Source organism: Ricinus communis, chromosome 7, assembly GCF_019578655.1.
Source record: "Ricinus communis isolate WT05 ecotype wild-type chromosome 7, ASM1957865v1, whole genome shotgun sequence".
Lineage (NCBI taxonomy): Eukaryota > Viridiplantae > Streptophyta > Magnoliopsida > Malpighiales > Euphorbiaceae > Ricinus > Ricinus communis.
The window spans coordinates 13,144,207-13,171,008 of NC_063262.1; the positions used below are offsets into that span (position 1 = coordinate 13,144,207).

At 32.5% G+C, this 26,802-nt stretch overlaps 1 protein-coding gene across 1 annotated transcript; it reads right to left on the reverse strand.

Annotated features, from left to right (window-relative positions):
* Positions 1-1,686: 1,686 nt before the first annotated feature.
* LOC8281224 (tRNA uridine 5-carboxymethylaminomethyl modification enzyme MnmG) lies at positions 1,687-25,685 on the reverse strand. The gene is made up of 13 exons (XM_048376868.1): positions 25,185-25,685; positions 24,925-25,091; positions 24,456-24,547; positions 23,013-23,126; positions 15,404-15,734; positions 14,724-14,903; positions 10,809-10,889; positions 8,610-8,828; positions 8,273-8,415; positions 6,721-6,887; positions 4,942-5,159; positions 3,809-3,901; positions 1,687-2,584 (listed from the first exon to the last, which is right to left on the reverse strand). Exons 1-13 carry the CDS (start codon positions 25,378-25,380, stop codon positions 2,390-2,392), a joined length of 2,196 nt encoding a protein of 731 aa, XP_048232825.1. The 5' UTR covers positions 25,381-25,685; the 3' UTR covers positions 1,687-2,389.
* Between the last annotated feature and the right edge of the window lie 1,117 nt (positions 25,686-26,802).

The following is a 26,802-nucleotide window of genomic DNA, read 5'->3' on the forward strand; positions in this document are numbered from 1 at the left end:
AAAAAAAGTTGGGCTATACTAGATGAGCCTAGTTAAATCTAGTTAAAATAGCCCATTTAGGTTAAAAACTTAGTAATTAGAACATAATTTATAATTAGGCTAGACTAGATGAGCCTTTATACATAATTGAATAGTTAATTAGGTTAATTATTTGATTGGAAATTGGGCTAGACCTAGTTAAATCTCACATGTTGTAATGGATGCTTGTAGAAATACAATTATCACATTTATAGAGAATAGCCTGTTAAATAATAAAATTAAAAATAAAGATACAAAAATAAGAAAGTTGGCTTCCGGATCCATATCTAGATGTGGCGAAGCTTCCTTATGGAAGCGAGAAATGTCACTCAATTAGATAGTGTCTCCCAGGTGAAATCTCATATCTGCACTAATCTCAATAATTAGTTAGCATGTTTCTATTAGATTGGAAAACTTTACAGTGTTGTAGTTGCTAGAAACACTTGGGTGCACGCTCGAAAACCACCGCCCACAATATATGCTTACTAGCTATTAATTAATTAACTTTTAATTATGTCAAATATATATTTTTAATATTATATTTAATAATAAATTAGTTTTTAAATTTTTAATTTTGAAAAATAGTAATATCAAATATATTGATAGTATTAGTATATAATACTAAAAATTAATTAACAAATATTTTAAAAATAATATTTATATTATTATACTAATAAGATTTTAAAATCTTAAGAAAATTTAAAAAAAAAAAGATATTTAAAGATCGTCAATATGTTATTATTTTTTAAAATATTATAGATTAATATCAAATATTAAAAAATTTATTAAATTATATTTATTAATTTAATTTTATAATCGAAATAATAAAACGATCGTGCAGCACACGGGTACACGACTAGTTCTATTAAATTTGTTATTATAATCAAATCCAAATCGCAATATGTACATTTGATGATGGTTTAAGAACAAATCTTTAGTATTTGCTGATTTATTTTTGTTTAGGAAAATAGGTCATTTATTTCTTTTAGTTCAATGATGCCGATAGAACATTCCGATTCTTGTAACCTTTTCCCTTGGGTGCTTTAGTTGTTGATGGCTAGATGCGTATTGGCGAAGGTATCTTTATTTTGTGCTTTGTCTTTGCAATTTTTGTACTAGGTTTGTGGGTATCATTGCAGTTTGGTTACTGTTGCAATTTAGTGATTCGCTCGTCTTTCACTTTAAATTACTGTTGTTAGGAATGTTTAGTTACTGAGACTGATTTAGTTTAGAACAATTCAGTTCAGTAACTGATGTGAGGAATCTTCTGTTTTCATGTTTATTAAATATTTTACTTAAAAAAATAGTTTCAGGCTATTAATTATATATACTGAATATTACCAATAGACACATAACATATACCAAACAACTTAATACTGCATAAAATATGAAAACATATAATAGCATATACTATTTTATATAAAAAATTATACTATCGTATTTTTATAATATAATTTCAATTTAGTAAAACTCCCTAATTGCTTTTCAGATAAAAGGTTAAAACCTTTTGACAGATTCAAATCCTAATACCCTGGCCTTTAAATGACACTGCATAGAACTAATTGTACATTACTATTTCCCGGTATGTTCTTTTGTATAAGTTTTTTTTTCTCTTTTTTTTTTCCCTTGAGCAAGTATGATGTAAAATCCTTACAGCAAGTATCTAGCTTTCACAATAATCCTTGGGCACAGCCAACTAAATATCAAGGAAGCCGATGCTACATAAACCATTACAGTAGCTCATACCATTAGACACGTCTACAATTACAAAGAAACTCGGGCATTTCTCTTTCAACTTTTACTTTTGACCGCCTTCTAATGCAGTTTCTGGCATTTTGAGATCAATGACAATAGCAGAGCTGTGGCCTAGACACCCTCACAAGTCTGCCATCCGCACAAATAACCAGGCAGATAAACGAAATTTATCATGCTCTCTTCAACTACAAAACAGATCTTGTGGTGTTTGTGCCAATAACCAAAACTAAAGATGAGTGAGGGAGGGAGAGAGGTAGCAATAAATATGGACTTCACCCATAAAATACATCCTAATTACAAGAAATGCTAGCAGTACAAAGATGCACTGCAGAATTGGTTGCTATAATGACAGAACTACAAGGGTAATAAGATTCCCCAGAAATTGTTCAGTTGCACTTGCGGTTTTGATTACTGAGTTTAGGCTTCTGTACTGACCTTCAAATTTTGTGGAATCACGGGCACAGAACAAGAGGATGTCCACTGACAGCAGGAGCAAAATATCTGAATATAAGCCCTCACCAACCAGCTTCAATAAATGTCCTATTCTTGCAGGACTACTCTGAAGAGCTGAAAGTGACAAACAGAGGATTTCACCAGTAACGTAACAAGGAACATATCAAGAGCTGATTGTCTCTATTAAAGGAACATTTGATACGGGATTTGCATCTGTCACAACAGATTTCAGTATTTGGTGCCTCCTCTTTTCCTGAGCCTTCCTCCGGTTGGCTTCAAGGATTATAAGGAGTGCAGTGATGTCAGCAGGGCTCACCCCAGCTATTCTGCTTGCTTGACCAATTGTTTGTGGCCTAACCTGAATATAAGATAACGCAATTACAATTAGTCAGACCAAAATTCTTCAAAATTATAAATGATTATTCAACAGTAAAAGAGAGCACTATCTGAAAAAAAAGGATTTCAATTTGACACAAAAGAAATAAAAAGAAATAAAAAGAAAAACGGGAAGTAATGTATTCCATCATAGATCACATCCTCTTCCTAAGATGGTTAAGACTAGTTGAAGAATCTGGTCCTTAGAAGAACTGCATGTTCGCACAAATTGTCGGTATCAGTAAACTACCTCAGAAGCAATATGGTAGTGATGAAAAGCTACAACCAGATCAAAGTTTCTTTAAACGCCCATCTAACAAGCCCACATAGAAATAAGAAAAAGAAAGGCTACATAAATCCAATGTACTGAAAGAAGCTTAGTTAAAAAATCATAATAAAAACTACCAGCAGTTCATTTGGCAACCACTGGCCTTCTGAGATAGTTTTTATATGATGGTATCGTGAACTGTATCGGTATCGGACATGATATGAACCGAATCACATTATCGACTAAAACGATCAGCGCTATTGTAATTTTCAAGAACAATTCCCATTTAAATGAGTAAATTTAGAAATATATTGGCCTAAGGCTCTTTAATGATGCATCTCTTTCTCTTCTGGAAGCTAAAAATAACAGTAAGAGTTAAGAAACATAAGTAGATTCTGAAAAGTTAAAGGACAAGGTGCTTCCGAATTCCCTGTAACATATCGGTAAATAATGTATCGGGAGACTACAATCCTCTCACAAAACAGGTGACACGTAATGTTATCGACCGTTATTTAAAACCATGCTTCCAACCTTGTCAAGCAGATCTATTTATTGGTCAGCTAGAAGGTAAAAAGAAAAGGACGGATTTGTATATGAGCCGTAAAATTACCTTGCATGTATGGTCTTCACGTATTAGAAACTAAATTTGTAGAGCAAAATACTGAAAAATAAAATAGTCGAAAAGAAAAGCAGAAACAAGCATGCATTGACACAGTGTAACTAGCAAACATGAATCTAATGACAACACTTGGTACAAGAAGAAGGGGCAGGCCTAAACTAACAAGGAGAAAATTGGTACAAGATGATGCAGTGGCTCTGCGTAAATTGTTTGAAATGGAGAAAGAGAAAATTAACTTAGGATTAAGACTTAGTTGAGTTGAGTTTAGAGAATATTACAGAAGAGTGTTAAAACTACCAGATATTATTCATAATACAAACCTTGGAGAGTTTCTCACGTGCTTCAAGGGACAAAGTTGTCATTGCATAATAATCCAAGTCCTCTGGAAGTGGTCTATTTTGTTGATGGGCCATCTATAAGTACACAACCACAACAATTCACAATTCACATGATAAAACAAAAGGGTAATTACTATTAGCCCTCTGTATTTTTTTCATGTTATCCTAGTTACCCCTTAAGATTTAAAATTATACTTTTTCATCCTTCTATTTTGTAATTTTATATTAGAAAATCCTTTCATCAGAATTTTTATTAAATAATCGTTAACTAAGTTTGGTTTTATACAATTTGCCTCTTGATTTTTAGTATAATACACATTGCCTCTTATAGTTTGTTTATTACACTAGAACCTCGTCGTTTATAAAACTAACTATTACCTCTTTCATTCAAAGTCAAGATAGTTAAAAGATTAAATTAATAACAAAAGTCAACTTAATCATTAAATTTATCAATAAGTATCAGACTCGTCTAAAATTATCAAATTAAGGAAAAACTTATTTTCAGCAACAATCGATTTTAGGGTCTATACAAAAATAATTAACTAATATTTTTTTACTTATTCTAATTTTTAGCACAATCTAATACTAATAAAATTCAAAAATTTTAGAAGTACTTATATTTAGCAAAATTTTGAGAATGCATATAATATAACTTTAAATTATCAAAATAAAATAAAATAAATTTTTATTCTTATTATTAATTTTGTTACACTTTGATAAAATTTTTAAGGATCAAATTGTATTTTCTTTATCAATTTAGTTATTTAATTACATAGACTTTCAAAATGCAATGAGATTTTAGTACAATAAACAAAATATAAGAGGCAATTTATGTATTATACCAAAAGTCAAGGGGTATTTACCGTAAAACTAAATCTAATTAACGATTGTTTAATAGGAATTCTGACGGAAGGACTTTTTAGTATAAAATCGTAAACTAGGAGGATGGAAAAATATATTGTTGAAATGTTAAGGGGTAAATAGTGTAATATGAAAAAATACAGGGGGTATATAATAATTGCCTCTAAAACAAAATAAAACTGTAATATGCTTCTAAAATAAGTGTAGGATAAATTTCTTGTTCCTTAGCGCACAAGATAAGAATTATTACAAACCTGTTGGAGTTGGATCTGCTGACGTATAATGAAGCCTTCATACTTGATATCAATCTCGACACACTCCTTCTCTTCTCTAGATAAAAGCTCATTACCAAAACCGTGCTTATCAAGAACTCTATACTGGATGTGTGGTTTCTTTAAAAGACTCTCCAATGTTGAGGAGCCCTTCACAGGCTGTCTAGACAGACAAGTAACATCAGCAGCCAATTCTCCTCCTGCACATCATAAAGGAAGCATTTGAAAACTTACATTGTTATAAATAAGTTATCAAAACTCTAGAATGTTCTCTCTTCTTTTTGCATAACCTAGATTTGCAAAATTTTGAAACACAAGACGATGCTAACCCCAAAACCCCCTGATAAAGCAAATGGCTCTCAGGACTGGAACAAACACTAATTAAGAAACCATTTTCTAGGACCACCAACAGAATCAGTGTTTATGAAAACAGAGAACACTGACAATGAAAAATTAGTTAAGAGATGAGAGATGAGAGATGAGAGATGAGATATAAGACTGTAATTGAGAGTTGAATAATGAGAGGAAAGCAGGATCAGAGAAAAAATAATTATAAGAGAATTCATTATCAATTCTTGAAGATTTGACAGAGTAGCCTCATACAGCTCATAAACCCCTTTCAGATTCCTAAATAAGCCGCTGAAAGTAAACTGCTTTTATAGCTGGCACAGCAACCAACACCAGTTGATCTTAAAGAATCTACCAATTGTAGTAACAGCAAATCTATCTTACTTGGCAAACTTATTCTGTTGCTGCCTCATGGCTCACTGGAGCACCACTTTATAAGGATGTTATGCTCTGGATCCTAAGAAGGGGCTAGGGAAACAGACTAGTTTACTGAATCAAGAAACAGGAAAAAGAAAAGAAAAGAACTGATAATTTTGACGATAGAGGGAGAAAAAGAATCCTATTTTCAAGCATAAAAGCATACTTGAAGATGCATGCCTTAAAGTAGAAGGAATTTAAAGACGTCTATCTGTTATTTGTACTAAATATTGATCTGGCGTTTAGATACATTTGATCTCATATAAACAAATGCCTAGAATCTTATATTAATTTTTGTTGGTTATTACTTTGACAGCCCTCGAGAATTCATCAATTGGTAAGTGGATAAAATAAAATGGTAAACATAATCAACTCAAAAGACACAAGAAGATGTTTGGCTGTTGTCCACAGGCGAAGATGATGAGAACACTTTTACTGGAAAAAATCAAAGATTACATGACCACTTAAATTGCCCTCTAGCCCTTTGCCTGCTGCACTCAAATTCCATTCTCACTAAGTCTCTCAAGCTTACTATTGTTTTCACTTGCTCAATCGCAGCTACCCATACATTCGTGATTGCTGCCCATGTTGGAGAGCTTTGTTCCCATATGACCAAAGGATCGGCTGCTAAGTAACTTACTTGGGAATTAAATAGGCTTCAGCCTAAACTTGAAATAGCAAAACGCTGGTCCCAACTCAAAACAAGGAAAGTTTCTTGGTACTAGGAAGCTTCCATGCTGAAATGGACTTTAAGCAAATAGCCAAGAAGGAAGTGTCTACATTGGTCATGATACAACAATTCAAGAAACTGAATCAACAGTAAATTTATGGTCTATTTGCTGCTGCTTCTTTTTCTTAAGCTAATGTTCAAGTTTATAAACAACATAGAGTAAGGGAAGTGCATCTTGCACAGAAATTTCTTACATATCAAATTATTCTACCATTTCATTTGTGAGTTATTTCCGCTTTAGCTGCGAAAGATTAAGAATTACAAACCTGATATCCTGACAGTTTTCAAACGCTTTTTCTCTTCAGAAATGCGAGCTTGCTTATCTTGGTATAATCCCCAGCGTCTATCATCTATCAACCCGATTTCATGCCCCAATGGTGTGAGACGACTATCGGCATTATCAGATCGGAGAAGTAAGCGGTGTTCAGAGCGGCTATGAGATGGGAGAAAATTAATGTGGTCAGACTTCATTTAAAAAAGCATACCATCACAAACTCAATTAAGCTTTTTAAGTCTGAGAACAGATAACCACATTAAGTACACACAATACCTTTTAAGTAAAAAAAATTTACTGGAACATGACATAAAAATGACAGTCTTCCAACACCTTTGTATCTTATGACTTTTCTACATCACTTGCAATTGCTTTCTTATTATTCAAGAAAAAGTTTTGATAGTCATTATAAGTTAAAATAAGCTGAAGAATAAAAGAGAAGCCATATAGGTTTACTGCAGAATCTACAGAAACAAAAAACATGAGAAACATGAATATGCGGATTGCCTATTAATTGTTGCTTACATTCTTCTAAGATTGGCATCCTTCCACTGTACCCCTTCAGTATAGTTTTCAAATACGACAACTGCATGTGCAGAATGATAACGATGAAGTGATGATCTCACACATCAGTGCGTAAACTTATAGATTTCTGCTACTTCATTGTCTACTTTTTCAGTTAATTTTCAGAACTAATACTATGTTTAGTCAAGTTCATTTGGCCAGTCGGCTTCACCATAGTATTTCATTATCACAATTTATAATTATTAATTATTGATTCATAATTGGTAATTATTAGACATTAAGATTAAACTATGTAAAACTAAAATAATATTGCTTTAACTCAATTAAAAATATTTCTAGAGTTTGATGCTTAGTATAGTACAAGGACCAAATTGTACCTCTTTTATGGATTAAATACTTTGATTGGAGTGAATTGGCCACTTTTGACTTGTTGCTGGGCAAATTGGCTAGAAATTAAAATCTGGGTCAAGTGCTTATTGGCTCCAAGTTCAGGGGCCAAATTGATTATTTAGCCCATATAATATATGATGGCTAAACAATAAATATCTAATTTAAGCCATTTTCTAATAAATTTAAACCAAAAGTTTTAAAAGAACTATAAAATATTTTCCTTTACTCATTAATGGTTGATGATGGATTTGCCTTCTAAACCAAGAAGTTCTGCTATTGGAGGTATAATATCACTTGACATCCCTCTGACATTTATATAATTACTAAAGCACAGACATATTTGATATTTTAATAAAAAAATTTATAATTTTTTCTACATAATTGCTTATGAATGAATCATTTTATGTACGTCTGGAAAACATAAAGAAAGCATGGAAAAAATAGTCAGTTAATCAAATAAGAAAGAGAACTGGAGTTTATTCAAGAAATTCGGAGTAGGAATGATTACCCTACAATTATCTCTTAGTCGAGTATCTTTGTGCTAATTACTCTTTCATAATATATCAATAATTCCAAAGCAAATGTGAAAGTATGCAGAAACAAAAGTATAGATATGTGAAGTCAATTACCTTGTTAACACACGATATGGCTCTCGAAGATCCTTCGTGATCAGATCATCAATTAATGTGCCTATATAGCTGCTTTCCCTCTCAAGAACAATAAGGGGCTTACCATCTGAATGCCTTGCAGCATTAATACCAGAAATAATTCCCTGCAAAAGGTGAAATAAGAAAAAAATATGAGAAAGAAATAATAGGAAAACCTAAGACCGTTAAAGGAAAAATACATCCTTTTCATCAAGCAAAATCCCACTATTGCCTTTAGCTTGCTGACACTAACAAATAGGTACTAAGCAGTATAGCAAATATAAATTCCATAGTGTAAACAAAATTGTGCACCCCGTACCTGTGCTGCAGCCTCTTCATAACCTGTTGTCCCATTTATCTGACCAGAGAAGAAGAGTCCCTCAACTTTCTTTGTCATAAGAGATCTAGAGCATTGATGTGCAGGCAGGAAATCATACTCCACAGCATATGCAGGCCTTAGCATTGAACAATTTTCAAGTCCAGGCAAAGTTCTCAATAGTGGTAACTGTAATCTCTCAGGTAAACCAGTTGAGAACCCCTACAAGGAAAAGAATGACGATTTAGGGACAGAATCTTAAATGATATGGTATGATGAATGAGACAAGGGGTGGTGCCCTTGTTATCTGCTTACAGCTCATGTAACAAAGATAATTTCGTAACATCAGGTGATAACAGAGACAACTCCATGACCCAGTTTTCTGCAACAATTTAACAGGCCAAAAATAATGTTTGGAAATATTCTTCAATAAGAATGTGAGACAAACATGAAAGATATACAGCTATTTTGTTCAGGGGTACCTACTTCACAGAAGGTCAAGGCTTCCTTCTTTTAATTCTCTAACCACGATTGCTCATGTTGCAGTCTCACTTACAGGTAGTCACACCAGCCATAGTATTTCAGACCCCAATAATAAAAGTCTAACTTTCATCGCTGATCTCAAACCTAAATATTTATTTGTCTAATCATCCTAAAGAGTAGCTGAGAAGGACTTTTTGGGATCAAACAAATAAGAATTTATTCTTTTGCCCAGAATTCTATTGTATTAGAATCCATTTACAACTGAAATATCATGGTTGATATCCCAAACAAAAACTTAATGCTCATTTTGTTAAAATATCCCACAGGCATTAAGTTTTTGTGATTAAGAATAAGAAAAATAAGGTTGTTTCATTATAGGGAGATGGGAAAAAAGAAAAAAGAAAAGAGAGAAACAAAGAGGGATTATGCATTATCACATTCAGTCAGCTATGGTAGCATTAGTCTTGAGTATATTCATTTCTGAGAAATTAAAGTTGTGGAATTCCAAAATAATATTTTCGGGAACTATAATATTAGAATTGTGAAAATTTTTTTGTATATAATTCATATTGTCCAAAATTGTAAATTTGCTCGCCATCCAATTTCAGCAAAAGAAATACATGAACCAGAAGGAAAAAGTACACATAATCCAGAAGACCTCTCAAATGTAGCAGTAGCTACTAAATTGTGCTAATGACATTACCTCAGTCACAGACACAGTTGAATATGGACAAATTTGCATTTACTAGATCCCTTTCCTTGAGCTTAAATTGACAAGATAACAATTTGCTGTTGACAAGGTAGAATCATATTCCATCTCACAAACAGCTTTCTCTATTATTGCCATAGTCAGGACCCGGCCCGGCTTGTCCAGTTCAACTGGAAAAACTAGGAGCCAGTCCAAAGACCAGGTCAGGTGAACCCAAAACCCTTTCTGCATTACTCAGTAAACACCCAATAGTAGGTCACACACGTATCAAGGTCTTTTACTTTTACAGAAAAAAAAAACAGTTCAAATCAACGTTGTTTTAAATGAAAAGTCCAAAACGACGTTGCTCTAAACTGATAAAAAAAAAGTTATATTGATCGTTAGTTCAAAACAATGTTGTTTTGATCCATAAAGAAAAATTGAAATTTTCTTAGGGCTCAAACTTGGTTTAAAGACACTCTTTTGCTTAACTTAAACCATCTGAACACCTTAAGAAGAATTTGTTTATTTTCATTGAAAATCAAATTTTTTAAATTCATACTTAAACTCATTTCTTGTTTGTATTATAACTTTCTAAATTTTTAGAGTTGATAAATTAGATTACAGTAACTAATTTTTAATAAAAAAAGTGGTCCAATAAATTTTAAAATTCATTTATTTTTTATGTTAACTTTGTTAAAATATAATTTTTAAATCATACTAAATTAGCTAATATGTGTTGAACATTTTATCTTTCTAACTTTAAATCATAATTAGAATATACCAAATTGCTCAAATTTTTATTATCTAGCATCGCTAAAATTATTACGAGCTAAGATTTAATTATTATTTGATTGTATAAACTTATTGATTTTATATATTTTATATATTTTATTAATATTTAAATATAGTACCAGTTTGACCTCTAACCTGACCACATCAAAGATGAGCCAGGTCTGAAAACATAGATTATTACATTTATCAATTGCACCAATATAACATGAAAGAAAAGTAAAAATAGTAAATATGACCTGCACATAAAGCTCAGGCACATTTCGACCTTCTGGTTCGAGAAAAATCTGATGTGATTCCTTATCTTGAAACCTCACAATCTGAAAAGAGAAGAGATATAGAAATAAATTTTGTCACACACTGACATGGTAACTGCTCAATAAATGCCCGAAAGCATGATGTAAAATTAGAGACACGGAAGCAACAACTTATTCTCTTATCACATCACCATAAGTGAAACTGCAATGATTTAAACATTAAGAAGAGAAAGCACGCAATAATTGCCCTCTGCATTGTGCTAACAGGGGTTGGGTTTTTCATACTTGCTTCAAATGATCATAACAAATCAATTACATTCATTTTCTGCAACACAGTTTACCTTATTTTCCTGGTCAATTATGTCACCACTTCGTAAGGACTAAATTGACCTCCATACAAAAGAATTGTAGAGTCTGGTTTTCTCCATTCGGCTTCATCTCCTTAGTGATGTGGTATTTGTTGCAAGTATACCAAGTTTCATCCATTTGTTTCTATATTGAGGGGATTTGCTATTTGGAACAATCTTTTTGGTAAATTTGGGAAAATTTGGGAATGCCCAGATTGGATTTTTTCAGTTTAAGATGGAAAAAGAGTTCAATGGTGGGATGTGGTTCGATGGTGGAAAGGATGCTAAAGTTCCTTCAATTCGTGCTTTGTGTTGACTAGGAAAGGAGGACATACTTTTTCTCAATGAAGAAAGAGAGAGAGCTAAAAAGCACCAAAAATAGTTGACATAATTCCACAAAAATTCAAATGAAGAATTTTGTGGATGTTGCAGATGTAGACTTCTTTACAGTAATTATAGAGTCAGAGATGCATACGAGTAATGCTCCATGAAAACCTAGAGAGAATGTTGACGTGGAACACAAGGTTAAAGATGGAACCAGGGGAGGCACCACTTGCAAAAGATAATTTCAATGACTTTTATTCTAACTAAGGTGACATTTAACTTGGGAAAGAAAATCAAAGAGGAACTTAACTATACAAAATCATCAAGGTTTTTAAACCTATGGCCTTTAAACCAGAAAAAGAAAAAGTTCACAAAAATGAGGTTCATCTAACAACTAGGCTTGAATAGTAATTGAGTTAAAAAAGTTAAATATCCAAATACATAAATATGAAACCTTTTAATGCTGACAAGTGAAATTATTAGATTCATAAAATTAGCAACCTTTCCTAAATATTTGAAAGTAAATTGATCAGAAAAATGCAGTTAAATTCAATTGAATCAATTTTCATCTGAACATTTATTTGAAACTTTTGGGCTAATTACTATATGCCCCCTTTAGGTAAGGCATAATATTAGTGAGTCCTGATTTTTTTCAAGATCGAATTAAAATGTCCATATATTTTTTTGTTTAACAATAGTCCATGAGAACTTTTTGAATATTCTGTTAGTCAACCAAGAAAAAAGTGGTCAAAGGGGTTGATAATATTTTATAATGACGAAATTTCACTTTTAAAATTTGTTCTTGCGAGTTTATTTTTTCTTTCAAGACCACAAACGAATTACCCATCAAATGAATTCAACCTTTTCTTTTTCAATTATTATTTATAAAATTATATAGTTAATAAACTATAAAAGTTAAAAACCTTCTTCTATTATTTGTTTTCATTTTACAATATTCGAGCTTCGTTACCAACAAACTATTGTTCAATTTAGTATATTCTAAATATTCAAATCCTTTAAAAGAATATTCAAATTTAAAGTTCAATTGTGTTTGATTTTCCATCTTTCAAAAGCTTATAATCTCCTTGGATAAATGCATCAAGGTTCAGCAGACTGTATTTTGATAAATCTTTTGAATCTTAAAGTTAATTTTGAAAAGTAAATATTAAAAAAAAATAATACTCTCTATTATTTCATTTCATCTTCATTTTCTCCCATCTTCTCATTAATCAAACACACAAATCACCTCATTTCTTGCCTCAGATTTCTCTCATTTTCTCATAAATTCTCTCTAACAAAAAATAAAACTAAGACAAGCCGTTCTTCAATTCAAATCCAAAATAGCAACAAAATCAGGGGTAAATAGCAATTCAGACAAGCAACAAACTAAGGGGGTAAATCTTGACTGAATACATCCCACTACAAAAGAGAGAAGCCCAACTCAATGTCTAGGAAACTTGATTTTTTTTGGCAGACGTCAATTGTTGTTCCTTCTTTTTAACTTGACTTCTTTAGTGAAAAATAAAATCAGAACGTCTATGATACAGTTTACACATGATAAATTCATAAACTGTTATTTTACAATCCAAAAAGAAATGAGATAAGAGAGTAACCAAAATTAAGGCATCAAATAAACTACATTTTTGTAACAAAGTATCATATCCAAGTTTTTATTTTGGAATAGTTACAACATTCGCAGTTCTATTAAAGTTGCAGTATCAAGTCTCAAGTCCTACAATTACAAAGTTGAACTGTTGTTTTTTAAGGGGGTGCCCTGCAAAATTTACAAATCAATCAACAAACTTCTGAAACGAAATTGGTCAAGTGGTTCATTGATTACCCAGTTAACTAAAGCTAGTGAAGGCCGATTTAAGGAGCAAAAGATTTATAAGCAAAAAAAACTGGCTGTGTTAGTCCAGTTCCTGATTATTCTAGTCTTGTTCTGAAAACAGAAAATAATGGCTAAAGTCTCAATTTGCCCCCTGAATTTGAATTCACTCAGATTTTAATTTTCTAGACAATTTTCCCAGCAACTTGCCAAAAATGACCAATTCCCCCCAATCAAAGAATTTATTCCATAAAAAAACATTTCAATTTGGTTCTTGAACTTCACACTAAATGTCAAACTGTATAAAAATAAGTTTTTATTGAGTTGTAATAAAATTATTCAATTTTAATGTAATTTAATCCTAATATCTAACATAAATAATTAAATAATATTTTTTATGCTTTGCAAAATTAGAGTAGCAATATTTAATCATAGTTTCTAATGAAAATAATTTAATAATTGTTTCAATCTTAGACTTGGTTCAAATCTTCAAAACTTGATCTGGTGAGGACACTCTATATGACTTAATATTTCTAAAGTTACTTAATTAAATATGAGAAGACTTTTTTGAAATATTTTTATTATATTTGAAATATTTATTATTTATAAAATTTGTACAATTCTATTTAATTATCTTAGTTGGTAACTATTAGTTTTTATTAGATACAAAAACTAACTCAATAAAATATTCTTAGAGTTTAATACTTATTATAGTTCAAGGGTCAAACTGGATTTTTATTATGAAGTAAAAATTTTGAATGTGTAAATTGGCCACTTTTGGCAAGTTACAGGGCAAATTGGCCAGAAAGTGAACATATGGGCAAATTGCTTGTTGCCTCCAAGTTAAGGGGCCAAATTGATCCTTTAATCCTAGAAATATGGTTGAAGGAGGGAAGGCAAGATGTGTTGTACTGTAAGAAAAAAGAAAGAGTATCTTAACTACTGATAGCTACCAAAATGGCAACGTCACATCATTTTCAGAAAACGAAAATCTGTTTAAAATCTTCTACTGCAATGTTCTTGGCTAGACAATAATCAGTGAATAGGTTTCCATCATTGTAATTTCCTACCATGTTGTTATAATCTCTTATAGATAAGAAAAGTTGTTCAACTTGATCCTACCCCTCTTATAATGGTTGAGATGAGGTAAAGGAATAGCAGAATGTTTTGCCTCTCCATTCTTAAGGATATGTAGCTCAAGATGTCAACTTTAGTTTAGCAAACAAATTCTCTGCAGATGTGCAAAGTTCATTCAAGTACCCAACTTTTCCAATTCATGCCTTGTTCCTTTCTACTGGGGTTAGTGACACTTCAGTGCCCTTCTATAAGATATTTTATTTACCATAAACGAAGAACGAAAAGAAATATAACGAGAAGAATATAAACCCAAGAGCATACCTTATCTTCAATAGAAGGGCAGTATCGCGGCCCCTTTGCTTCAACCCACCCTCCATAAGTTGGAGTCTCATGCAAATTCTCCTTTATAAGCTGATGAGTGATTTTTGTGGTACGTGTCAAATAGCAACACATCTGTGCCCTTTCAATGTGTACATCAGGATCAAAACTAAACCAGCTGACCTGCAAATCATCAACTCACAATCAAAATAACAAAAAATGTAAAACTAACCAGAAGAAAATAACAAATGGTCTTTCTTCATGTATTAAACAATATTTTCTATTTCTCAGGGCCAATGACAGATAGAGTAATAATTCTGTTTCTGCAAAAGGAAGCCTGCCTAAAGAAGCAAAAGACTAATTCTAAATGACTGGCTTAGTAATGGTCGATTCTCTTACTATAGAAGGTCAGTGGTTCAAGCCCTGTTAATTTCTTTCTCTTTATAATTTTCATAAGTACTAAAAGAAATAACATCCTAAACCTGCTCATCTGGCAATTGCATGAATGGCGGTATGTACCAGTAGGTGAGGGCATAGGACCGAGTTTTACCAAGGATAAACAACACAAACTATTTTGTTCTAAATTGAATCTTTTTGCATATTTAACTTTGAAGAATCATTTTGAAATCTGGAATTATGATAACTAATCTACAGAACCTACATATGAGATTAAATGGGAGGACCTCTTCATCCCCATGCTGAGGTTCCAATCTAGAAAAATCAACCGTACGAATGTCCACACGAGCTGGAGTCCCAGTTTTTAACCGATCAGTTTCAAATCCAAGGCGTTGCAAGTTCTCTGTGAGTCCTTCTGAAGATGACTCACCAGCTCTTCCTGCAGGCATTGAAGTTCTACCAACCCAAATTTTACCACTCATAAAAGTTCCTGTCGTGAGAATAACTGAAGATGCATAGAAATTCATCCCAAAAAAAGTGCGAACACCTTCCACATTGTCATTCTTTCCTAGCAAGATATCTGTTACCATTGCCTCTCTGATAAAAAGGTTTGGAGTACTGAAAGGCAAAATACATCACACTAATTAGTTATGGACACTTGGGCATCTACAATTACAATTATCAATTGAGAAAAAAAAAAAAAAAAAAAAGAAAACAGTAAAGAAAAAAGTACACATTTAGTTAAATTGTTGATTGGAAGTGAGAGATGAAAAAGCTTTAGATTAAACAAAGAAAAGTAGAGTGGACTGAAAAATAACATCAACTATATACTGATGCAGTTTATGCTTTTTTATAGATATAAAGAATGCTTATACCTGAATTAAAGTTTTCACATTCTTTATGTTTGTAGAAGAAGATTTAATTCACTAGATTTTCAAAACTTCATAATTAGACAAAGTTTATACTCCCACCCAAACTTCTTCTCAGAAGTCCATACAAGGGATTGGTCGGATCAACATTTATTATTTAAAAATCATAAAAGAAATTCAAATATAAGAATACCAACTATCACTGTTCTTTAGCATAACAAGAGATTAGCGCTGGCCTTCACCAAACACCCCTTTAGGTCAGACCAAAAAGAAAAACAATAAAACTAAAATTAAAAAGGAAATTTACTAACCTACCCGACTCCATGATGTCCAAGTGTCTAACAATGGGTCAAGCGAAAAGGCTCAGTAATAGAGCATTTCAGCAAAGCTAAAGTACATACATTGCCCATTGACTACATAATGAGGAAAATAGTTGATAGTTGTTCAACAAAAGTGAGTGTATGCTTCTCTTTTTGAAAAGAAATATCCACTTCGATTGGCAAAACAAGAAATATTTATAAAGACAAACTGCACAAAGAGAACAAGAAACACAAATCCCAGCTTAATACACACAGGAGTGTGTAACTAGGCAAGATGCAAAAAGCCTGCATCTAACTCTGCTAAAAGGAAAAAAAAAAACAATAAAAGGAAAAAAGAAAAGCCAGAAGAAGAACTTTCAAGATTATACATCTGCCCTGCCTATTCTGCAAGGGTTTAAATAACACAGTAGCATCATCTGATGGATGTTGAAGGGGGCATTACCATTACGCCACCAAATAATGGACAATCTTTTTGGGGAACATTAAACCCTTATTGGACCATTACAAGCAAAGTAACAGCTATAACAGCCCTCACACCTATAAAAGTAGGATTCTTTTAGCTGCCATTGATTTTGCATCTCCAACCTTTATTGCCATATTTTCTGATCTTCAAAACACTTTCACCTTAAAAAATCTCACAGCTTCAGAACTTATAGATGGTTTTACTTGTTAACAAGTGAAAGGTCGAGCAACTAGGGATCCTTCCTACCATCCTTGAAAAGGGTAAAAATAACTTGGACATTATTGTTGTTGTTGGTTATTGGTTACTTCCAATTTGTGAGTCTTTTGCTTAAATATTAGATCATGCTATACTTGTGATAAATAGACTAAAAATTAAGTTGATAATCATTTTAACCTCTATGATGTTTTTTTACTTATTACTTTAGTTGATTAATAATGGTGATGACAAATCATAGATTAAAAGGCTTTAATTAATATGTCTGCACTTAGATGTATTTCTTAGTGATAGCGAACCTCTTTAATATCTATTAATTTTTTGTTGCAAAATTTTCGAAAAGAATTCTGCAGTCATATGCAACCTCCACTTTACACTCATGATAATACCATTCCCATTTTCTGTGGCCGAGCATGATTTAAATCCACTCTGCCCATGCTACAATACCAGCTACTATTAGTTTCATCTTATGAATGTATGGGTTGAATTAATTTACATCTACCGTAAGTTATATTTCTCCAACGAAATGAACCTCCAAGGCCTTTCCTCTACTCTTTTTTATCCAAGACAACAGAACCCTAGAGTAATGCTCAATTACCTGCCTTTACATTCTGAACTTGAGAAAAGCATCAGTCTCTCTAATAGCCAAAAAGTCAGCAAATTGGATTTTGCATTCTAATTGAACCAAAACCTTACAGCTCCATCGTGTAAATATAATTCCAACAGCAAGTGACCCTCGAAGGTCACCACACCATTCTGCTACAGAACATGTGAAGTTACTTTCACTTGCTTTAACCAACACTTTTTAAGTCTTGAATTTCACATCCTCTGCAACCATGTCTAAATTTTCAAGTTCTTCAACCATGTCTGAATTTTTAGTTCTTCAACCATGTCTGAATTTTCAAGTTCTTCAACCATGTATGCTTCTTCTTTTATCCAATTGCCATGATGTTTAAAACGCAGCATCAGTCCTATCAAGGCCCTAGGTTTTAAGTTTAACAGCAGAAAATGTCACGTCCCAGTCCCAGTCCTAGTCCTAGGGAAAGGATTTTTTTAAGTTTCCCTTCCCACCTCCCTCCATATAGAGAAACACAAGCAATATACGAGAACTTGCTCTCTCCTCTCTATCGCTTTTTTAGATTGAGAAAAACCACCAAGACAAAATTGATTAGGCAGGGTCCAATAAAGATACAAGGTCTACTTCTGGTTATTGTGTCTTTATTGGAGGAAATCAAGTCTCATGGAAGAGTAAAAAGCGAAATGTGGTATCACGTTCGAGTGCATAATCGGTATAGAGCAATGGCATAGTCTGTGTGTGAAATAATGTGGATATATCAACTTTTGACTGAGTTAGGCTATAAGGCTACAGTTTCAGCCAAATTGTAGTGTGATAATCAAGTTGCTCTTCATATTGCATCCAATCCTGTTTTCTATGAGCATATGAAACATATCGAGATTGACCGTCATTTTGTTCATGAGAAAGTGCAACAAGGTATGGTTTCCACAGGATATGTAAAAACAGGAGAACTGGAAGATATTTTTACTAAGGCTCTAAACAAAGTACAGGTTCAATATCTTTGTAACAAGCTGGACACAATTAACATCTATGGTTCATCTTGAGTGGATGTTATAGAATGTAAATAAAAATGGAAATACATATAAGCTTAACTGTAGGAATCAATTAGAATTCTAATTAGTCTTCCTACTTAGAATAGAATTCTTTCCTAGTTTAAGATTTCTTATTTGTATATAAATGTGTGTTGCTAATGGATTGAATACAATAAACTATTTTCTCAAACTCTATTTTACATGGTATCAGAGCCCTAACAATGCAAAATTAGGGTTTTGTTTTTGGTTGAGTAAATTTTATTGGTTTAGGGCTGCTATAAAATATACAGTAGTTTTGGGTTGGAAATTAGGACACTATCTTCAAGTCATTTTTTATCATCACCGCCGGCCAAGAAAGAAGCTTCATCAGTCGATCAGCGTTCTGCAGTTTTCAGTGACCAGAAGCCTCGCATGTGAGCCACACGTGCCGCTCAAAGTTTTCTAGGTCCATTCCATACACCGGCGCGTGAGGGCACGTCTACTGCTGAAATTTTTTTTTTTGGTTTGTTGCTTTTGGGTCACCTTGCTCTCTACTATCTATACATGTATTATGTTTTGTGATTGGACATTAGGGTGAAGGTGTCCTTGTTTCACAAGTCCAGGTTCTTGTATTTCTTTTCTAGTTCCAGAATATTTTGGTTTGTTTTCTTTGCATATTTTGGTATTATCGCTAAGAAAATTTTTTGTAGATATGCTTCCTTCGATGTTAAGCATCATGGAATAGAAGCCTAAGAGCTTCAATTATTGGTACTGGAGAAACAATTCGACTGTATCTTTGGATTGTATGTCAGTATTGCCATAGACCGAGTCATTTGAAGCATGACTATAGGAAACTACTGAGATTTCAAAATAAGGGTTAGAAAACTCAATTGACCCATACTGCATTTATTCATGATACATCCGAGAAGTTCGCTCTAATCTTTACAGATGATTTTATTAAGTTTCAACAGTACCAAAATTCATTAAAGTCTTCAGCAAATTCTATCACTGCCATTGCTGAGTCTGGTGAATTCGTGCTTGTTTCCTCATTATCCAAGTGGGTCATAGATTCTAGTGCCACAAATCATATGGCAGGTAATTCTAGTCTATTTCTACTTCTCAACCAAATACTTCCATCTCTACTGTTACTTTAGCAGATGGGTCAACATCTAATATTCTTGGGCCTGGTACAATTACCCCAACTCCATCTATTCCTTTGTCATCTATTTTGAGTTTATCACAATCTTATTTTAATTTAATTTCTATCAGTAAACTTACTCATGCACTTAACTGTTGTGTCTCATTCTACCTTGATCATTGCATATTTCAAGATCTTATGACGAAAAAAATTATTGGTAAAGGACATGAATCTGGAGGTCTTTACGTCTTAGATACACAAGTACCAAAATTTGTAGCTTGTTTTGGAGTAGTAACTCCTTTTGAAGCATATTGTCAGTTAGGTCATCCTTCTCTTTCTCTATTAAAGAAACTTTATCCTCAATTTCATAATCTATCTTCGTTAGATAGCGAATCCTGTCGGTCTGTCAAACATCATCGTCTTAGTTTGAGTTCTAGGGTTAATAAATGTGCGAGTGCTCCTTTTGAATTAGTTCATTCAGATATTTAGGGTCCATGTTCAGTAACATCTAAACTTGGATTAAATATTTTGTAACTTTTGTTGATGATTTCTCTCATATGACTTGGTTGTATTTGATAAAGAATCGCTCTGAGTTGTTTTCTATTTTTAGTGCCTTTTGTGTAGAGATCAAAACTCAGTCTAATATCTTTGTACAAATATTACAAAGTGATAATGCAAAAGAGTACTTATCGGAGTCTTTTCAGTTTTACATGATTAAAAATGGTATTCTTCATCAAACTTCTTGCGTAGAAACACCATTTCAGAATGGGATGGCAAAAAGAAAGAATAGACATCTTAAAACTGCAAGGGCCCTATTGTTTCAGATGCAAGTTCCAAAATATTTCTAGGCTGATGCAGTTTCCATGGCTTGCTTTCTAATTAACCATATGCCTTCATATGTTCTTAATGGTCAGATTCCTCACCAAATATATTTTCCAAACAAATCATTGTTTCCTATTGAACCTAGGATATTTGGTTACACTTGTTTCGTTCGAGATGTTCATCAGATCAAGAAACTAGATCCAAAATCACTAAAATGTATCTTTCTTGGATACTCTCACATTCAAAAATGATATAGATGTTATTATCCCAGTCTTAACAAGTACCTGGTGTCAATTAATGTCACTTTTCTAAACGATGTCATTTTATCAATCTTCCACATGCCCAAGTCAAGAATGAGGATGATGTGTTGGTATATACTATCACGTCTCTTGTCTCAGTTTCAGATGTTTCTATTCCTCCTCATCCACCAATCACTCAAGTGTGCTCTAGACGAAAGAATCCTCCTGATACATGTCCTGAACCAGATTCTTCGCCATCAAATTCTGTATCAAGTGATAATCTTTCCATTGCCCTTCGCAAAGGTAAACGTCAATATACTTACCCTGTTTCTTCTTTTGTGTCCTACAACCATATGTCACCTACTACTTGTTCTTTTATTGCATCCCTTGACTCTAAGAAGCCCTATCCCATCCTGGATGGCGTAATGCTATGGTAAAGGAGATTAACGCTTTAGATGGTAATGGTACTTAGAACTTAGTAGACTTACCTGCAAAGAAGAAGGCTATTGGGTATAAATGGGTCTTTACAATTAAAGTAAATCCTGATGGGTCAGTTGCTTGTTTAAAAGCCTATCTTGTAGCAAAGGGATATACTCAGATTTATGAAGTTGAATATTCTGACACTTTTTCACCTGTTGCTAAGTTGACCTCTGTCAAGTTATTCACATCTATGGCTGTCATTTACAACTTGCCTTTCTTCATTAAGATCTTGAGGAGGTGTATATGGAGCAACCTCTTGGTTTTGTTACTCAAGGAGAGTATGGAAAGTTTATTGTCTTTGGAAGCCTTTGTATGGCTTAAAATAGAGTCCATGTGCCTAGTTTGGCAAGTTTAGTTAAGCTGTTGAGCAATTTGGAATGAAGAACAGGAAATCTGATCACTCTGTCTTCTACAAATAATCTGAGGATGGCATTATTTTGTTAGTTGTCTATGTGGATGACATTGTTATTTCTAGAAGTGATGCTTCAAGTATTTCATCTCTTAAATCCTTTCTTTACAATCAGTTTCACACAAAGGATTTAGGAATGTTAAAGTACTTCTTGGGTGTTAAAGTAGTAAGGAGTAAGAAAGGAATTATATTACCTCAAAGGAAATATGTGTTTGACTTGTATATGAGACAGGCAAGTTGGGAGCTAAACCGTGTAGTACTCCAATGATGCCTAATTTACAACTCACAAAAGATGGTAAATTTTTTAAAAATCTTGAAAGATATAGAAGATTAGTTAGGAAGTTAAACTACTTGACAGTGACTCGTACATATATTGCATATTCAGTTAGCACTATGAGTCAATACATGTCTTCTCCAACAGTTGATCATTGGAAAGCAGTAGAATAGATTTTGTGTTACTAAAGGAGCTCCTTGACGTGGAATCTTGTATAGATATTACGGTCGTTCTAGGGTTGAGTGTTTTTCAAATGCTGATCAGGCAGGGCCCAAGGAGGATAGAAGGTCTACTTCTGGTTATTGTCTAATCTCATGGAAGCGTAAGAAGCAAAATGTGGTCTCACGTTCGAGTGCAGAATCAATATAGAGCAATGGCACAGTCTGTGTGTGAAATAATGTGGATATATCAGCTTTTGACTGCATTAGGCTTTAAGACTACAGTTCCAGCCAAATTGTGGTGTGATAATCAATTTGCTCTTCATATTGCCTCTAATCTTGTTTTTCACGAGGGTACAAAGCATATCGAGATTGACTGTCATTTTGTTCGTGAGAAAGTACAACAAGGTTTGGTTCCCACAGGATATGTAAAAAGAGAACTGGAAGATATTTTTACTAAGGCTCTAAACAGAGTACAGGTTGAATATCTTGATAGCAAGCTGGGCATGATTAACATTTATGCTTCAGCTTAAGGTGGAGTGTTACAAAATGTAAATAAAATAGGAAATATGTATAGCTTAATTGTAGGAATCAATTAGGATTCTAATTGATCTTCCTACTTAGAATAGAATTCTTTCCTAGTTTAGGATTTCTTAGTTGTATATAAAGAAGTGTGTTGCTAATGGATTGAATACAAGAAACTATTTTCTCAAACTTTGTTTTACAATAACCAAAATTGCTCATTGAAGAATTAATCTAGCCCCAAATTAAGCATTTGGAAAAGTTGAGATGCAACAGAAAATTAGCAACATCAATCTAACACTTCGAAAAAGATGAGAATGGATAGTATTTTTTATAAGGCACATCAAGCAAATTAAATAGGTACAAGAAAGGTGAATAAAAATATTAAATAAATTAACTTGCCTCTCCACTATCTTTTTCAACAGCATAGCATATTCCCTTTTGTCAGTTTGGGCACGCAAAGCTCGAACTGCGGGGCCTCTTGAGATGTTCAGCACACGCTTTTGTAAATAGCACCTAAAACATTAATCACAAAAGGCAATTGCAATTAAATTTAGAATCATGTTATACTTATTTCTACTTTTAAGGATCGCATCCTTATGCACTAATTGCAAGTAAATTTAGAATCATTTTATACTTATTTTTACTTTTAAGGAGCGCATCCTTATGCACTAACTATTGACTCAATTACCATTGTTGATCCAATAGAATCAATAAGCCCCATGGCCGAATGGAAGAGAGCATAACTACAAGTCAAAACACTCATTCCATGGTTGCCTCATGCCTACCTCATCACCAAATTTCACTAAGGCAAATCCTTATAATTTATGATATGCCCAATTATCACACCTTTCAAACCAAGCTAAAAGGTAGAAATTCAACGATTTTTCAGTTACCACCCTTGAAAACAATTTCAGGAAACTGTCATTGATGCAGCCCAACTAAAAGAATTTCAGAAGTATTTTGGTTTACTTCTCAATTTTGAATAAACAATTAGATTTTTCTTGCAAAAGTTTTCCATATTAGAGCTGATTGCAACTCATAAAAATTTGCTTTATTAATGAGTGACTTAATTTTCATTTAAAAGCTTTTTTCAACCACAAAATTATGTTCTTCTTGTATAGCAAGTGTAGGGATCTTCCATATTTTCCGGTCATAGTATAAGCTGAAGAAGGAACAGTAATACATATAAACACGTAACAGACTAGTTACTTTTAAGGTTTTTCATAATGGAAATGTGACTTTTTTATTTGGCTTGGAAGGCATGCATCCCTAGTTTTTTCCTTCCTCTTTTTTTCTCTTATTCTCTTTTCTCTCCTACCTTCTACAATATCCCAGGTACTGTTCACAGTACTCCCAACCGCCATCAGTTTTCTCTACTTTCTTACGTTAATTGACACAATTTCAAAATATGGCTGCAATCTTCCTTCTTTAGTTACATTATTACTTTGTTAAAAAAATTGAAATTCCAACATTTTTATAGAGCACTAAAGTATTTAGATAGAATTTCTATAAAAACAACATAATAGTTGTAGGATATAAGAAGATCTTTCTCAATATTAGCAAATCATTAGCATTTTTCACAAATGCGTTACATGATTAATTCCACAAAGCATGTTCTATACTCTGGAAAACAGCACTTTTTCATACTAATCAACCTGGAGAAGCCGAACCCCAATTACGCAACATTTTTAAAGAAATTTTTTTTATGCTTCTGTTTTCATTCATTGTACTGAAGTAATCCGCACTTTAGCAACATTGCTCACAGCAAAAGCAGATGCAGCACATTTTGAATATAGCGCTCAAATTCTCTATAGCATGCATAACAAAACAACTAGAAATTACCTATCTGCAGCCTTCCCAATTTCACCTCCAAGTGCATCCACTTCATGAACTAACTGTGATTTTGCAGGTCCACCCACTGCTGGGTTGCAAGGCTGTAAAACAAAAAATCTTCTCGATAATAATCATTTCTGAAGCACCATCTTTCTTTATTCGTGTGAGTGTGTGTGTGTGCATATGCATGTACGATTGAGTATCTAAGAGATTGATAGTCAACAGTTAAGCTCTTCATGATACGATGGAAGTGGAGAGAAAGGAGAAGGACAGAATGGAAATTGTTTTAATATTTGTTCGTTTGAGTGTCATGGCCAGATAAGGTGCAGGCCTTTCCTTTTTGTTAGTAACCCTAAAATAAGAATTTTATTTAGAAAAAATTCTTACAAATTTGGTGCAAAAAACAACGAATAGAACTGTTCTTAAAATGAAAATTAACAGTACATAACAATTACTGGTAAACAATTGATATCCTGACCTGCCATGCAATTCGATCTAAATTAAGAGTGAGAAGAAGAGTTTTAGCCCCTAAACGAGCAGATGCAAGGGCTGCTTCACAACCCGCATGTCCTCCTCCAACCACAATCACATCATATCTTTCTTCAATTGTTCCATCGCTGCTATTTCTATTACTACAACTCCACTCTGCAAAATGTTCATAATTTCAGTAAGAAAGCAACACCAAACAAACAAAAAAAAAAAGCATAAATTGAATTCCAAAAGTGAGTCGACAGAGACCTGGAGAGCTTGTTGAAGCCGATACAATAGAGATTCGACGGCGGGAGAAGCGCAATGCAGAAGGGATTGAGTGGGAATTGCGGGAGAGAGCAGGAGGGGATTTGGAGGGGATGAGAGAGGAGCGAAATAGGAAAGGTGCGAAGAGCGGGAAGTAGTGGCGGGTAAGGCGACAGAGATTGAGGGTAACCGTTGCCATTGTTTCTTCGTTTTTTTCTGTTTTTTCTTGGTTTGTTTTTTGTTATGTATAATTTGGTGTTTGGGGAGGAAATAATGTAATGTGCAGCAAAGAGCGAGTGACTAAGGGAGTTGGTTAACACTTTTGTCGTCCCATGGCGTCCTTGCAATCTTTTCTTCTTTCATTTCCGCCTGCTTGTATATGTAAGTCATTAGATTTTTCGGTTTTATTTTTATTTTATTTAATTTTTTTTATTTTTATTTGAAAAAAGTATAAAAATATGTTTTATAATTAAGTGTTTTTAAATTTAGAGGGTTATGATTTTTTTGTGACAAAGAAATACTTTATGATTTAATTTTCTTAAATTTTTTCTGCTTACAAATTATTATTTTTAAATTTTTTAATAATAAAATTATTTTATAGGTGATTTACTATTTAATTAAATATTATGATATTTCTAAAAATATTATAATTTTATTTTAAAATTTATTTTATTTTACTTCTAATAAAATTTAAAAAAAAAATATTAATTTCGTTAATTATGAATTTAATAGTTAGTTATATGCTAATTCATTTAATAAGTGATTTTGTTATTAAAAATGAATATTATATTAATATTAAGATATAAAATTTTAAAAATATTAGTTTGTAAAGTAGTAAAAATATAAAAAAATTAAATCATAAGACATTTCTTTATTACTAAAAATCAACAGTCCCCTAAATGTAAAAGCATTAAACCACAAGATATTTTTTTATATTTTTTTTCTATTTTTAATTATATTGCATATTTAATAGTTCTTAATCACAGCAAAAATAAAAATATAAAAACTCAATAGAATAAATAAAAATTTTATAAAATATATAAAAATAATTTTTAATTAAACCAAAAATAAAAATATAAAGGCTCAATAAAATCAATTAAAATTTCAATGACTTAATAAAATAAAACTGAAAAATTTAGAAATTTAATAATGAATTTTACCGCATATTTACTAACAGATAAAGGTACAAATTGGACCTAAAATATGCCTCAAGGACCCAACCATCAATAAAATTCAAACATTTATGATGTGGGATCTACTCTTTTAGTATACAAATAATAAAAAGACGACATATAGCTCATCAGGTTCTCTCATCCCTATCTCAAATCTTTCTTCTTCTTTTTGTTTTCTTTTCTTTCTTTTCTTTTATAATCTGATGCTAGAATAAGAAAAATTAAAAAATTAAAAGAAAAGAAAAGTCATTTCAATATTTCTATCTAAAATTGCCTTGTTACTATTTTTAACTTGATATTCCCTTCTCTTATACGACATCTTTAGATGCATATGTTGTGGAAATTGGGTTAGTTTCCACTACAATTGGATAAATTATACAAAAAATTATAACTAAGAAATAAATTCTTAGGTAATTCTAGGTACAATAAATCACTTATAAAATTACCCG

What these genes read in the sequence shown, in the direction of transcription:
- LOC8281224 (XM_048376868.1), bottom strand. Translation starts at nt 25,380, where the DNA reads ATGGCAACGGTTACCCTCAATCTCTGTCGCCTTACCCGCCACTACTTC. An exon ending in GCCCTTCTATTGAAGATAAG is followed by an intron (nt 10,890 to 14,723) that starts GTATGCTCTTGG and finishes TTCTCTTTTCAG; the next exon opens with ATTGTGAGGTTTCAAGATAA. An exon ending in GAAAACTGTCAGGATATCAG is followed by an intron (nt 5,160 to 6,720) that starts GTTTGTAATTCT and finishes TATGATGTGCAG; the next exon opens with GAGGAGAATTGGCTGCTGAT.